The sequence below is a fragment of the Entelurus aequoreus genome, linkage group LG07 (assembly GCF_033978785.1).
Source record: "Entelurus aequoreus isolate RoL-2023_Sb linkage group LG07, RoL_Eaeq_v1.1, whole genome shotgun sequence".
Classification (NCBI taxonomy): Eukaryota; Metazoa; Chordata; class Actinopteri; order Syngnathiformes; family Syngnathidae; genus Entelurus; species Entelurus aequoreus.
This window is the reverse complement of record NC_084737.1, coordinates 10448360-10465053: the sequence shown is the minus strand read 5'-3', so window position 1 is coordinate 10465053 and position 16694 is coordinate 10448360. Positions and strand designations below refer to the sequence as shown.

Below are 16694 nucleotides of genomic sequence, written 5' to 3'. Positions count from 1 at the left end.
TGTTTTGATATGTCATCTTAGTGACATCATGCACAAAAGTGCACTCGTAGCTTGTTTTAAAATGTCTCTGACAATCTTGCACTTTGTTTTGAAATGACATGAATGTTTGTGCCACTGCTTGATAAATACAGTTTTGGTAAATTGACTTAGTTGTGATTTCCCTCTGCATGAAAGTTTAAAATTAGCATATATTAATGCAGTATGAACAAGAATGTTTTAATGTAGACACAGAATCATCATACTGCTGTGATTATATGCATCAAGTGTTCATTCAAGGCTAAGGCAAAATATCGAGATAAATATTGTGTGTCGTGACATGGCCTAAAAATATCGAGATATTAATAAAAGGCCATATCGCCCAGCCCTAAATGAGGCTATAAGACATTTTATCCGATAACTTGAATTGAACAAATTTATCGATAAAATACTCAATTCCTAAAAAGTATCCTGCCTGACTTGTGTTGTTTCTACCCTGAATTGAAATGATTTTCGTGTCAAAACGTAGGAAAAAAAGAGCAACTTTGCATCATACTGTAACTCTTTTCATTCATTTGACAGAGAGCAGCGGACGTGCCGTGCATACTGTACGTCTCACATTGATGACTCACTGGTTAGTGATTAGCAAGGCAGCTGGGATAAGCAAACATACCTTTCCTAGCTCTCTACATTACAGGTGAGCCATTCAAGGACGGACAGCAAGGCAAACACACACCTTATGGAGAATGAACGGATTGCTCTGGAATATACAACTTAACAAATTCAAAAGGTTTACTCATGAATGCCAACATTTGAAAATTCAATGTGCAATTGGTAGATTAATCAAAGATTAAACCACTTAGGTCACACCTGATTATATAATGCTGACTCAGCATCTCAAACAAAAACACCAGACAAATAAAGTAATATTATACCAGCAATACTCCAGCAGTTCTAAACGTGGCCCTTGCCAGTGTTGCCTTGACAACAAGTAAACAATAGACACCTCACGGCTGACTCCATCGTCACCAACTCATTGTTCACGAGTCGAGGTGGGGGGGTTGCGGCTTGCAGGGTGGATATCAAGGTAAATTTTGCTACTTGATTGTTTTTACCAACAACACAGTGAGTTAGCAAAAACAAACACAAAGCAACACTGAATCAATCTAAATATAGCCAACAAGGCCAAAAGAAAGCATTTCTAAATATAACTTAAAACCACACATGCAAAAAATCCTTTCCCTGCACCGGATGTATTAAATAGCACAGCAAATATGGCAGACTGCTGTCAGACTTGTCCAAAGGTCCACTCTTGTGCAATAAAAGGTCCTAGTCCCATCTAAGCACCTCATAAGCAGTCACAGGCTCAAAGTTTAAGCTGCATTTCAAGCCCGCCTCATGACGTGTACTCCACTGTGCAGCCCGCCATGAACCTTTTTTGTAAGATTTGGCAACACAGGAAAGTAACACTTCGCCTACCAGGTGATATATGGACATCCCTCTCCTGGTGTATTCCACGTAGACCTGGGCCGATGAAAACATTTTCTGGACGACATATTGACCTACAAATTATTGCCGATAAACGATATTATTACCTGTATCTTTTTGAGATCAAATTCACCACTGATGTAATAATACATATTAATGCATGTGTATTCTATCAAGTGCAATAAACTTTTTTCTTGTATTTTTTAACATTGTAATTGAAATGTAAACTTTTAAATCTCCAAGTTAAATAAAACAAAAAAATAATCAAATATATTTTGTCTGTTAGCAAAATTTTGCATTTTGCACTTGAATAAAAATCACAACCAAAAGCAATAAATTATGTTAAGTAGGGGGTTGGAGGCACTCAAATATACACAAAAAAATAAAAAATTAAATGGCTAACAAAAAAACAAAGTAGTACTTTAATATTGAACATGTAGGCAGAGGTAGAGTTGTACATTACTGTATTTTTCGGACTATAAGTCGCAGTTTTTTTCATAGTTTGCGACTTATGTGTTAAATTATTAACACATTACCTTAAAATATCAAAAAATATTATTTAGCTCATTCACGTAAGAGACTAGACCAGGGGTCGGCAACCCGCGGCTCTTTAGCGCTGCCCTAGTGGCTCCTGGAGCTTTTTTAAAAATGTATGAAAAATGGAAAAAGATGAGGAAAAACAAAAAAGTTAACTTAACCTTGGTGACTTTCACTCAATTTTCATGTTTTTTGCCAGAAAAATCAGTTTATCCACATTGTCTACAGAAAGAGCAGACCTGCTTGCAGTTACAATGTCTCCAGCTGTGGAAAATACCCTTTGGCTGGGCACGGAGGTAGCAGGTATGGCGAGGTAGTGCCTGGCTAACTTGGCAGTAAGAGGATATATGGGCTCATTGTTCTTCCACCATAGAAGTGGGTCAAAATCTAGTTTTTAATGCAATATGGTCTTAAATCTGCTGCTATAAAAACACCAACAGCATTTGTTATTGCTTTAGTGCTGCCTGACTCGCCGAGAAGCTGCTTGAATGCGGTGGGAGCTGTGTTTGTTCGTCTTTCTCTTCGTTGAAGCGATGTTATCCATTGTTGTATCGCACCGCAAAGCCGAAATGTTCCCAAACGGGAGATCTTAATGAGGCAGGAGGGTCTTCCAGCTCTGGCTTTTGCATGTTGTAGTAGCCCGGTCGCTGCTAGCATGCCGTGTGTTGTGCCTCAGTGTGCATTCTTTACACAACGTGCGGCGCGCTACTTAATATGTCCTTGTGGAAACTCGTTCGGTGCACCTCCGAACGAACCCCCCGTACCGAAACGGTTCAATACAAATACACGTACCGTTACACCCTTAGCTAATACATATGTTGGTCACAGGCTAACTAATTGAACTGTGTGATTCTAGTGGGCCAGCGGCCCCGCCTCGCCACACAGAGTTAAAGACACTTAATGACGTACAAGAGAATTCACCCCCTTCTTTTCATTCTGCTATGGCACAAACGCACGCAGCTGCTGAAACTGATGAAAAGTGTAAATGCTCTTAAAGCATGCACATGGCGTATTATCGACACTGGAAAACTTATCGACTTATTTTTCATTTAGTGTCGGTTAATTGACTTATCGAATATCTGCCCAGGCCTACTTCCACGTAACATTGACTACGTTATATGTTCTAAAACTAGAGTTTGATATTTGACGGAACAAGCTTCCGAAGTTAGCCAGCACACCACAGTGCAGAGCAGTAGTACAAAGTTACTCGTCAATATTTGTCTGCACAGCTTTGGTGACTCGTCTGTAAATATTGTAAATACGCACTGTATATCATCGACCGGCCACCAATCAGTATCGGACGATTTTCGTGAAAAAAGTATGTGATCAACCATTGCCGATTAATGCCTTTTACGGCAATACTGTTTAGTTTACCAGTGTTGAGCAGCTTATTATGTATCTCCATACACAGTGTAAAGACGCTCTTAAACTAATAATAATCATCTTTGTTATGGCAAATCAGCGTATTTTAGTATCTTGAGTAAAGATACTTAAAGACACAAAAATAATGCAATTTTAGAATTGACTGAGTTTTATTATCACCTGAGGATGAGGTTAAACAAGTTACACACAAGAGCTTATCTGGTCGATACTACTATGATTACATCAATATTTTTTATCGTCACAAAATCTTTTTTCTTAATTTTTTAAGTTCATATTATATTCATAAACTCGTCCCTGGACACAAGGTCTTAAATTATGACCAATGTATGACCCTGTAACCAATTGGAATCGTATCGATACCTAAATTTGTGGTATCATCCAAAACTAATGTAAAGTATCCAAAAAACAGAAGAATAAGTGATTATTACTTTTTAACAGAAGTGTAGATCAAATATGTTAAAACAAAATAACCAGATATAAACAGTTGATTATTAATACATTTTTACAGCTTGTCCTTTAAAATGTTGACAAAATAGAATGATAAATCACAATATGTTACTGCATACGTCAGCAAACTAGGAGCCTTTGTTTGCTTACTTACTAATTAAAAGACAAGTTGTCTTGTATGTTCACCATTTTATTTAAGGACAAAAATTGTTATTTGATTGCAATAAGAAACAGATGTTTAATGTACCCTAAGATTTTTGGTTAAAATAAAGCCAATAACCCCATTTTTTGTGGTCCCCTTTATTTAGAAAAGTATCAAAGTTAGGGGTGTAACAGTACGTGTATTTGTATTGAACCGTTTCGGTACGGGGGTTTCGGTTCGGAGGTGTACCGAACGAGTTTCCACACGGACATATTAAGTAGCGTACCGCACGTTGTGTAAACAATGCACACCGAGGCACAACACACGGCATGCTAGCAGCGACCGGGCAAGGACAACATGTAAAAGCCAGAGCTGGAAGACCCTCCTGCCTCGTTAAGATCTCCCGTTTGGGAACACTTTGGCTGCGCGATACAACAATGGTTTGCCGACATTGTTCAGCAGCTGCTTCCGACAACACGTCAAACATGCTAACCCATTTGAAGCGTCACCACCGCATTCAAGCAGCCTCTCCTCGGCGAGTCAGGCAGGGCTAAAGCAATAACAAATGTTTTTATAGCAGCAGATTTAAGACCATATTGCATTAGAAACTAGATTTTGACCCACTTCTATGGTTGAAGAACAATAAGCCCATATATCCTCTTACTGCCAAGCTGGGGGGGGGGGGGGGGGGAAGTTAATCTGAAGCTGAGTTGACTTGAAACTGTTTAATGTTGCACTTTTTATATGTAGAAGAAAAGTTTTTTCATTTTATTTAATCTGAGCAACAACTTGAGGCAGTTTAATGTTGATTAACGCGGACCCCGACTTAAACAAGTTGAAAAACTTATTCGGGTGTTACCATTTAGTGGTCAATTGTACAGAATATGTACTGTACTGTGCAATCTACTAATAAAAGTCTCAATCAATCAATTAAAAAAAGCACTTTATATGTAGAAAGGTTTTGTTAAGAAACCATTCTGAGCCTTATCTTATTTAGTTTATATATGTTGACCACATTAACCCTGGCAATGGACCCTGTGTGTATATGTATGTTATGCCATTGTTTACAAATTTGGTAAATAAATAACCAAAAAATTTATATTTTGTTGTTTTCTTACTGTACCGAAAATGAACCGAACCGTGACCTCTAAACCGAGGTACGTACCAAAACGAAATTTTTGTGTACCGTTACACCACTAATCAAAATACATTTTGGTACCGGTACCAAGATATTGGTATCGAGACAACCCTACCAAAAACTAATAAAAGCAACAGTATCAATAATAATAATAATAATAATGTTTTGTGTGTTAATCCAAAGTTGTTGTTTTTTTAAACTCTTTTTTAAATCGACTGTCTAAGTTATGAATTTAGTCAAATTCATTTCATTTCAATTTATCCATCCGTTCATCCATTTTCTATCGCTTGTCCCTCAAAATTGCGATTTGCATGTGAATCGATTTTCTGAGCACCCCTAGTGGGCAGCACTCCTTCCTGCACTGCAGATGTGATAGCATGTTGCTGAAGGAGCTCCTCACGGTCCCAGGAGCTTCAGATACTGTATATACACAACAATTACATTTTCAGTGGATACATCTTCACTGCTATAAAAGCTGTACGCTGACTACTCTAAAGTATATCCAAGTTGACTGTCTATTGAGAAAATGTTTAATATAATTGTATAGTATGTTGCCGATATGTGAGCTACTGTAGATCCACATTGTGTGCATATAATTGGATGGAGATGAGCAGCCAATCAGTGCAGCATCGTCTGAGCCTCTCAGTAATTACAGGTTGGGGGTGTTGTGGGGGCAGGGGGTGTCTGCATGCGTGCATCACTTGTGTTGTGTCTGAGGGTGGGCGTCTGTGTGGCGGATGTGATGCAACTGTTCCGTTTTATGGGTTAGTGTACGTGTATGAATGTGTGTGTGTGTGTGTGTGTGTGTGTGTGTGTGTGTGTGTGTGTGTGTGTGTGTGTGTGTGTGTGTGTGTGTGTGTGTGTGTGTGTGTGTGTGTGACAGCAGCTGAGGCCCAGCATGGCGCTCGTGTCTGGAGCGTGTAATTGAGCGGCGGTCTCACGCAGCGCAGCACGCTGACCCCGACTAATCTCTTGATGACAAAGTGCTTGTGTAGGTGGAGGTGCAGATTAAACGTGCAAGACATAACAGCAAGACTGAATTGAACGCGTCGTTAGTTGGTAAATAATTACTTGGAATTATACTGCCGCCGCTCCTTGCGGCATGCCATACTTATGATGGCCGACAACGTGCTAATTAAAATGAAGTACTTTGACAGCTTAATTGTCATCGTTGCAGAACTAAGAAATGTAGTTCAGCCACTCTAAATTGAATAACATAATAAACACTTAATGCTCAGTAAAACCACACACTGTATAGTGCATTATGTCAATAGTACTAGATTTGATCTTCACTTATTCTAAGTACAAACACAATTTCCTAAACAGGACGCCTTAATTTGTCAATTTGATAGCCAGTGATAGTCTTTTTTTTTCTTTTTTCTTTTTATCAATAAATAATACCTAGGACTGTACGATAGATATACAGTACAGGCCAAAAGTTTGGACACCTTCTCATTCAATGAGTTCTCTTTATTTTCATGACTATTTACTAGAGATGTCCGATAATGGCTTTTTTGCCGATATCCGATATTCCGATATTGTCTAACTCTTAATTACCGATACCGATATCAACCGATACAGATTTATACAGTTGTGGAATTAACACATTATTATGCATAATTTTGTTGTGATGCCCCGCTGGATGCATTAAACAATGTAACAAGGTTTTCCAAAATAAGAGAACAACTTCAACTCAAGTTATGGAAAAAATGGCCAACATGGCACTGCCATATTTATTATTTAAGTCACTAAGTGCATTCTTTTTTTTAACATGCCTCAAAACAGCAGCTTGGAATTTGGGACATGCTCTCCCTGAGAGAGCATGAGGAGGTTGAGGTGGGCGGGTTAGGGGGCGCGGGGTTGAGGTGGGGGTGGTGTATATTGTAGCGTCCCGGAAGAGTTAGTGCTGCAAGGGGTTCTGGGTATTTGTTCTGTTGTGTTTATGTTGTGTTACGGTGCGAATGTTCTCCCGAAATGTGTTTGTCATTCTTGTTTGGTGTGGGTTCACAGTGTGACGCATATTTGTAACAGTGTTAAAGTTCTTTATACGTCCACCCTCAGTGTGACCTGTATGGCTGTTGATCAAGTATGCCTTGCATTCACTTGCAAGTGTGTCAAAAGCCGTAGATATTATGTGACTGGGCCGGCACGCAAAGGCAGTGTCTTCAAGGTTTATTGGCGCTCTGTACTTCTTCCTACGTTCGTGTACACAGCGGCGTTTTAAAAACTCATAAATTTTACTTTTTGAAACCGATACCGATAATTTCCGATATTACATTTTAAAGCATTTATCGGCCGATAATATCGGCAGTCCGATATTATCGGACATCCCTACTATTTACCTTGTAGATTGTCACTGAAGGCATCAAAACTATGAATGAGCACATGGAGTTATTTACTTAACAAAAAAGGTGAAATAACATGTTTTATATTCTAGTTTTTCCAAAATAGCCACCCTTTGCTCCAATTACTGCTTTGCACACTATTGGCATTCTCTCGATGAGCTTCAAGCACACCTGCGAAGTGAGAACCATTTCAGGTGACTACCTCTTTTGATGCCTTCAGTGACAATCTACAATGTAAATAGTCATGAAAATAAAGAAAACGCATTGAATGAGAAGGTGTGTCCAAAACTTTGGCCTGTACTGTACACTACCGTTCAAAAGTTTGGGGTCACCCAAACAATTTTGTGGAATAGCCTTCATTTCTAAGAACAAGAGTAGACTGTGGAGTTTCAGATGAAAGTTCTCTTTTTCTGGCCATTTTGAGTGTTTAATTGACCCCACAAATGTGATGCTCCAGAAACTCAATCTGCTCAAAGGAAGGTCAGTTTTGTAGCTTCTGTAACGAGCTAAACTGTTTTCAGATGTGTGAACATGATTGCACAAGGGTTTTCTAATCATCAATTAGCCTTCTGAGACACTGAGCAAACACATTGTACCATTAGAACACTGGAGTGATAGTTGCTGGAAATGGGCCTCTATACACCTATGTAGATATTGCACCAAAAACCAGACATTTGCAGCTAGAATAGTCATTTACCACATTAGCAATGTATAGAGTGTATTTCTTTAAAGTTAAGACTAGTTTAAAGTTATCTTCATTGAAAAGTACAGTGCTTTTCCTTCAAAAATAAGGACATTTCAATGTGACCCCAAACTTTTGAACGGTAGTGTATATCGCAATAAATAGATATCAATATTAAAGGTGTTCGATAAAATATGAATATATATATATATATATATATATATATATATATATATATATATATATATATATATAATATTTTTTTGGTCAGAGGAACCCAGAAATGATGCAGTAAATGGGTTATACTTTTATAGCGCTTTTCTACCTTCAAGGTACTCAAAGCGCTTTGACACTATTTCCACATTCACACCCTGATGGTGGGAGCTGCCAGGCAAGGCCCTAACCACCACCCATCAGGAGCAAAAGGTGAAGTGTCTTGCTCAAGGACACAACGGACGTGACTAGGACAGCGGAAGCCAGGGCTCAAACCAGGAACCCTCAGGTTGCTGGCACGGCCGCTTTACCAACCGAGATTCGTTTCATGAAGTCACCCGTGCTTTGGGAACCCAGCAGACAGGAAACAGGAAGTGTCACTGAGCAATGGGGAGGGACACGCTAACAGCCAATCACATCACAGTATCAACTACCGAGTGTTACACCTTTTCTGCTGTTTGGCTCCCAGTACCAGACCGTAGTCGAAGAGCGCAGGGGAGACGTTCCCTTTAGGACCGATGTTTTCATCGGGGGTAACACCCTTCACTTTACCCGACAATGGTAAGCTGCACTTTCGGGTCGGAATGACAAGGCTGGCGTTTCGTGACAATTTAGTCACTTTAATCTTATTTCTGCAGGAAAGTGGAAAGTACTGCTCCACGCTACCGCTCATTTTCCTAACTCTTCCACTCACCCAACACACTGCAATTTTCAAAAGGAGCACACACACGCTACTCTCACAACACTACTGTGGTTGCGTCGTCTTTCTGTCTTGCTGTGGATTCTCTGCATGGAGTGAGAAGAGAAACTGATATCTTGATATATCAACTCAACAACAGAAACTTGTCTTTAGTTTTGTTGGTTTTAATGCAGACAGTGCAGTTTACAAACTCAGGGAATAATTCCCAGGACACAGGATAATTTGAGGGCAAAATGACTTAAATGAGTAATAAATAGCCGGCGACCCTGACAGAGACAAGTACCGTATTTTCCGGACTTTAAAGGTGCAATTAAAATCTTTATTTTTTTTCAAAACTTGACAGTGCGCCTTATAACCTGGTGCACCTAATGTAGAGATAAGTGTAGACTGCACTATGATGGCAATATGACTCAAGAAAACACCACCATTTTATATGTTCCATTGAAAATATAGAACATTACACACTGCGCTCAAAAATCTATCAAAATGTTTTAGTACGACTTTGGTAAGCTATGCAGCTGCACCAATTTAGAAACATTTCAAAAAAATAACCCAATAAGACTCCTTTAGTGCGCCCTATAATCCGGTGCGCCTTATATATGAAAAAATATCGAAAATAGACCATTCATCGGCAGAGCGCCTTATAATTCGGTGCGCGGTATGGTCTGGAAAATACGGTAGTAGAGAATAGATGGAGTACTAGATAGTAGTTTTTGCTTTTGTTCAGTTTTTGTGTACTAATTACTTTTTTTTCCTCAAACAATTGTATATAATATAAGAAAATAAGTGTGGAAGGGGGCGTGGCCAGTTGAGTAGATGGCCCAGGTGGGCCTTGTTATCTAATCACCTGTCGCCTTTATTAGCAGCAGCCGGGATGAGACACATTGTTGGAGTTGGAGTGGGAGCCAGAGAGAGAGAGACACGAACAAAGAGAAAGATGTTTAGCTGGAAAGCAAAAGGCTCTCCACATTTATGAAAATAAAACAAGTGTTGTACCCTGAAATCCGGGCTCTCGTGGCAGTGTGTGGTGGTCCGAGGAACCCACTAGAGGGCAACCTCTACAATAAGGAACTAGTTTAAATATTGTGTTATGGTTATGCTGTCAATAGCACTCATCATAAAAAAAACAGAAACACTCCCATTTAATACATGTTATCGGTATTTGTGTCAGCAGCAAAAAACCCTGATTGGAACATCTCTAATTAGAAAAATATGCTAAGTTTAAAACAATGTAAAAAAAAAATACTATTTTGAAGAAATGCAAAGAAAAAGCAAGAACAAGACAGGAATGTGTTTTCTGGAATATCAACACTGATGCACACAACATTGTGGGGCGACCACATGACGGTCTACCAACAAAGCTTCCACAAACTCAGATTGTATGATGTAAGGACTTAGACAGACAAGCCAGAACTGATCTAAAGAAGCCTTAGTCATGGCGACATCAACACGGACGCACACAACATTGTGGAGCGAACACCGTCTTCCCATTTCGTCTTTTCCCTGTCCAGGGGTCACCACATTGAGTCGATTGCATGAATGGTTTCGATTTAGTTTTCGCAACAAATGCCCTTCCCGACAGGTGGAATTCGCTAGCGCCTCTTACCTTTCCTCTGCAGGAAGAGTCTGAGGAGCGGGCTGGCGGTGGAGATGGCCTTGTGGTAGTTGTCGTCATTGTTGATGGGCAGCAGGTCGCCGTGCACGTCGGCGTAGCCCACCAGCAGGTCCACGTTGGGAATGCGGTGCACGTGCTGCAGCAGGCCGTAGAACTCATCAAAGCGGCCCGGCTTGGAGCGGTCCAGAGAGAAGCGACGAAACTCCGCCCCGAACTGTGGGAGGGGCCACACACACACAATGACAAAATATTTATGATATAGAATAGAATAGAAAGTACTTTATTGATCCCTTGGGGAAATTCAGCACCACAGTTCGCTCACAATAGACAAGAATAATAATACATAATATAATATATATATAATATATAAAATATATAAATATATTCTACATATACTACATATACTCTACATTTAAGTGCATATATCAACTAGTCATATAGTCAATATTTGATCATGTTGATCAATCGTGTAATAAAAATATTATGTGGACAAACAGATTGCAGTCATCCTATTTTTGTATTACCTCGCTTTTCTACAGTGCTAGGAAAAAAATATATATATAAGAATTTAAAAACATTTGTCTGATATCTGTATTTTCTATATTTATCAGTACAGTTTTAGAGAAAAAATGTCAAAAAAAAAAATGGCACTGCTATAGTTTGTTGCTAAGATTGCAACCGATTTAGATAATAAAAAATATACTCTTGGCATATTTTTAGATTTGTTTAAGGCTTTTGATACTTTAAATTTTGAAATGATTCTGCCAAAATTAAATATGGAATTGAAAATGTTTTAAAATGGCGACATAGCTATCTTCATGAAAGAACAATAAGTTTCTATTAATAACCACAATTCTAGATTTGTTTGTGGGGTGCCTCAGGGTTCCGTTTTGGGACTTCTGTTAGTTCTAATCAATAACAATGATTAAAAAAAGGTTTGTAAGAATGTACTGCCGCTTATGTTTGCAGATGATACATGCCTTTTAACATCTCATTCTAATCTTGATTGCCTAACAAAAACAAAAAAAATGAACTGTCTAAAATTTCTGAATTGTTTAAAATTAATAAATTGGCACTTAATATTAAAGAAACAAATATGATTTTTAATACTAAAAATAAAAGCTAGGATAAAGAAGACGTGAAACTATTAAATGGTGGCATCAAAATTAGCCTGGTGTCTCAAACAAAATTTTTAGGAGTTGTACTTAGAAACAACTAATGGAACTTGTTTGTGACAAGATGATGAAATCAATAACTATTGTAAGTCAACTTTGTTGTTCTATTGATTGGTCTTGTATGTTGACATTAGGGCTGAGCGATATATCGAGTTTGTAAGATATATCGATATATTTTTAAACAAGATATGAATTAAGAAAATATCGCAATATCGATATAATTTATTTCACGTTAAAATGACCAAACGCCGCTTATTTGTTGTGTTCCTGTTCTCCCCCTTCATGGGCTACTAAACCCCTCCCCTTCCTCCTTCCAAGACTCGCTTGCACGTATAAGAACATCCATGATTGGTTTGTTGTTTACTATGATGAGTCACGATTGGTTAGGGACAGGCCAATCAGAGGCAAGATGGGGCGGGTCATCAAACCAGGAAGGGAAATCACAAAGTGCCTGCCTGCAAATTAAGATGAAAGATTAATGTATTTTTTTATCCGAGTTTGATACATTTTGTATTATTTGCACAGCTGTTTTATTTTTTTTACGTAGAAATAATATTTTTCTATTTTATTTATGTTATGTATTTCTGTACTACTTAAACAGTTTATTTTCTGTTTGATTGATTGATTGAGACTTGTATTAGTAGGTTGCACAGTGAAGTACATATTCCGTACAATTGACCACTAAATGGTAACACCCGAATAAGTTTTTCAACTTGTTTAAGTCGGGGTCCACTTAAATTGATTCATGATACAGATATATACTATCATATATACTATCATCATAATACAGTCATCACACAAGATAATCACATTGAATTATTTACATTATTTACAATCAGGGGTGTGGAGGGGGGGGGGTGGGTAGGATATGGACAGCAAGTAGTGGACATAGAGAGAGAGAGAGAGAGAGATCAGAAGGCATAAGAAAAAGTATCTGCATTTGATTGTTTACATTTGATTATTAGCAATCCGGGGAGGGTGTTAGTTTAGGGTTGTAGCTGCCTGGAGGTGAACTTTTATTGCGGTTTTGAAGGAGGATAGAGATGCCCTTTCTTTTATACCTGTTGGGAGCGCATTCCACATTGATGTGGCATAGAAAGAGAATGAGTTAAGACCTTTGTTAGTTCGGAATCTGGGTTTAACGTGGTTAGTGGAGCTCCCCCTGGTGTTGTGGTTATGGCGGTCATTTACGTTAAGGAAGTAGTTTGACATGTACTTCGGTATCAGGGAGGTGTAGTGGATTTTATAGACTAGGCTCAGTGCAAGTTGTTTAACTCTGTCCTCCACCTTGAGCCAGCCCACTTTAGAGAAGTGGGTAGGAGTGAGGTGGGATCTGGGGTGGAGGTCTAGAGGTCTGTGCTGTTAATACCCATCTTGACTAACTGGGTTAATAAAAGTGCCACTTGACTGTTTACAGTACTGTTGTCATTCACTTCAATTTCACTGAATGTCGCTCAAAAAATTAATATCTTAATATGTATACTTCCACCGAAAAATATATTGAGATATATATCGAATATCGAGTTTAAGTAAAAATATGTTGATCTACGTTTTCGTCCATATCGCCCAGCCCTAGTTGACATTATACTATATTTTAAGATATCCACACATAATGTATTGCAATGCTATTTGGGGTGCTACTTGTCAATTAGGGCTGCACGATTTTAAGAAAAAATGCTAATTGCGATTTTTCTGCCAAATATTGCGACCGAGACTCGATTTGCGATTTTTGGATTTTATTACCGGTAATTTAAATGCATAAAACTGCAAGAATGGTGAGTGAAGGAAGTCATGTTCATTTTAGACTGTCAATAAAACTTTTAATGCCTCAAGTTGTCATATATGAAAAAACAATATGCAATAATCTGGGACGGCGTGGCGTGGCGGGTAGAGCAGCTGTGCCCGAAACTTGAGTGTTCCAGCTCCGTCAGTCTACCCCAGGGCAGATGTGGCTACAAATGTAGCTTACAAAGTGTGAATGTGAGCACTTTGAGTATCCAGTTGATAGAAAAATGCTATATAAATCTAATCCACTATTAATCCACATTCAAAAATATTTGGGTTTACGTCTATAACACCCATGCTTGCCTCATCAACCAGTACTGCTTTCACCAGAGAAGTTCTTTAAACTGTTTTACACGATGACAATTACAACTTTTTTTTTAGATACTGTACAGTAACACAAGGCAAGTGTTATTAGCATACTGACTGCATCGTGCACATTGCCTCTTCCTTGTGGTTTGTCAGCAGGCCAAGGATGCAAGGCTTGACAATTATGAGTCAATTAAAAGACTGTTAAAAACCTCAGCCTCTTGCGATTGATAATTGCAGTAATTAAAACATTGAAGTCAATCCAATGGCCATTATTTGTGCAGCCCTATTGTCAATCATACTTTCATGAAATCTTAATAATTCAAAGGAAATTCTTGAATACCCTGTCTTGTCTTCATCTGCTCCTCTTTTCAAAGAAGACATTTTGACAAAACATACATTGTATATCTATTTTTATGTACAAATATGTACATTTGTCTACAGATTTACCAACAGTTTTCCATATTTTTTTACATCTTCTGATATATATACTCCACAAGATAATGTTGTGACTTTTATCTAGCATTATGTGGAACGTCTACCATATTTTACGGATTATAAGTCGCTCCGGAGTATAAATCGCACCGGCCGAAAATGCATAATAAAGAAGGAAAAATATATATATAAGTCGCACTAGAGTATAAGTCACATTTTTGGGGAAATTTATTTGATAAAATCCAACACCAAGAATAAACATTTGAAAGGCAATTTTAAATAAATAAAGAATAGTGAACAACAGGTTGAATAAGTGTACATTATATGAGGCATAAATAACGAACTGAGAACGTGCCTGGTATGTTAACGTAACATATTATGGTAAGAGTCATTCAAATAACTATAACATATAAAACATGCTATACGTTTACCAAACAATCTGTCACTCCTAATCGCTAAATCCCATGAAATCTTCTTCCTCCGTGTCGCTTCTAAACAACTCTGCCAACTCCAAAAGGTAGACAATGTGCTGCTTCCTCTTCTATCGGTACGTCGCTTACGTCAGAGTCATCGTCAGTTGCAGTTCCAATTATTCCAGCCTTTCTGAATCCGGACATGATGGTTTCGGTTGTCACTGAAGCCCTTGCTTTGTCGATCCATCCTCTGTTTTTATAAGTTACCGCCAGTGTTGAAATGATCAATTTTCATTAGGTACGGAAGTAGCAGGTAGCATCTTTTTTTTCACAATGCACTTCTGCCATGACCCGCCCCCGCCAAATTTTTATTGGTTGACGTGTGTGTGTGTGTGACGATTGCTGATATACGCCTAGTCTCTTACATGAATGAGATAAATATTAATATTTGATATTTTACGGTAATGTGTTAATAATTTCACAAATAAATCACTCCAGAGTATAAATCGCACCCCCGGCCAAACTATGAAAAAAACTGCGACTTATAATCCGAAAAATACGGTACTAAAAATGTACGCTTGAATACAGAGGACTAGAGGTGGGAGAAAATAATAGATTTTTAGATGCATTGCAATTCGGACATGGACGATCATGGAATAGACTTAGACTTTGACAAACTTTAATGATCCACAAGGGAAATTGTTTCACACAGTAGCTCTGTTACAAATGATGGAAAGTGTAAGGATGGAAAGGACAATGCAGGTATAAAATAGACTAAATATAGCAATATAAAATATATACGTAATATTTACATGATATATATACAGTATATGATATGTACTGATATATTATAGTGTACAGCTCCACTAATGCACATTGGAGTGTTACTTTCAAAGGCAAAATTAAAGTATTGCTAGAAACATAATTTTATATGGGACTTTATTGTATTATATGTATAGTACATGTGCCAAAAAGAAAAAAAGCATAAAACACCACCAGAATTAGAGATATTACAAGTCAAAGTGATGAAGCTTAGTGTTACGCTCATGACTTGGTGTAACTAAACATTACCCTATAAGATGAAGGCAATTGCATTTTATTGATATTTGAAATTCATTCAATGTTTATAAATGATTATTTAAATATACTAAATGTAAAAAAGGGAATAAATATTCAAAATAAGATCATTAAATGAAATGTAGTTTGGTTACGCCATCATGAGCGCAACACAAGGTTGTAAAAGTTTCAACTACAATTCTAAATAAGATGTCAAAAGCAAACTGAAATCAAATACACACAGCTTAAAGATTGATCAATACCTATTTAAATTTAGTAATACATAAATATGATGATTTATCAAAATATAAAAGAAATATACCTGAACAGAACGCTCATGATGGTTACACCAAAAAGTAACGCTATGAATCGCGTTTTTCCAAGTTTTTGGGGCATTTTTGTGCTATTTCCAAGCATCTCCTTTTTATTATCGCTGATTTTAAATGGTCAAACTAATGCATATTATATATGCATGCCATAGTAAAGAAAAAAAAGGCATTTATTTTGATTGTTACATTTTGAAGTACATTTGTGCAGGTGGGTGCGAATTACCAGAGCTGTACATTATAGTATATGTTTATATCATATATACAATATAAAACAATTACCATGTACAATATTACAGTATATGTAACAGCTGCAGCAGAAAATAAACAACCAAAGAGATTTTATTTTGCCTATCATTCACAATCTTTATGTGAGACAAGAACACACCTTTTTGTTTTTGTATGCATTCTATCTCGTAAATAAACGCGAGCAAAGGTCAGCCAACAATGGAGGTAATGGGAGTCGTTGAGTCAATTGTGCCCATAAAGCGCTCTAAAAAACCTACAAAAATCTCCATCAACGTTTTATATA

At 37.7% G+C, this 16694-nt stretch overlaps 1 protein-coding gene across 2 annotated transcripts in view; it reads right to left on the bottom strand.

Moving 5' to 3' along the window:
- Window positions 1–16694, bottom strand: part of LOC133653364 (partitioning defective 6 homolog beta-like) — a 53981-nt gene that overhangs the window by 27018 nt on the left and 10269 nt on the right. For both annotated transcript variants that reach the window (XR_009826714.1, XM_062052551.1), the window contains exon 2: window positions 10658–10880. Coding sequence is in view for 1 of the 2 variants with exons in the window: in XM_062052551.1 (XP_061908535.1) it covers window positions 10658–10880 (223 nt within the window). In the remaining variant the exon portion in view is untranslated. The remainder of the gene's footprint in view (window positions 1–10657; window positions 10881–16694) is intronic.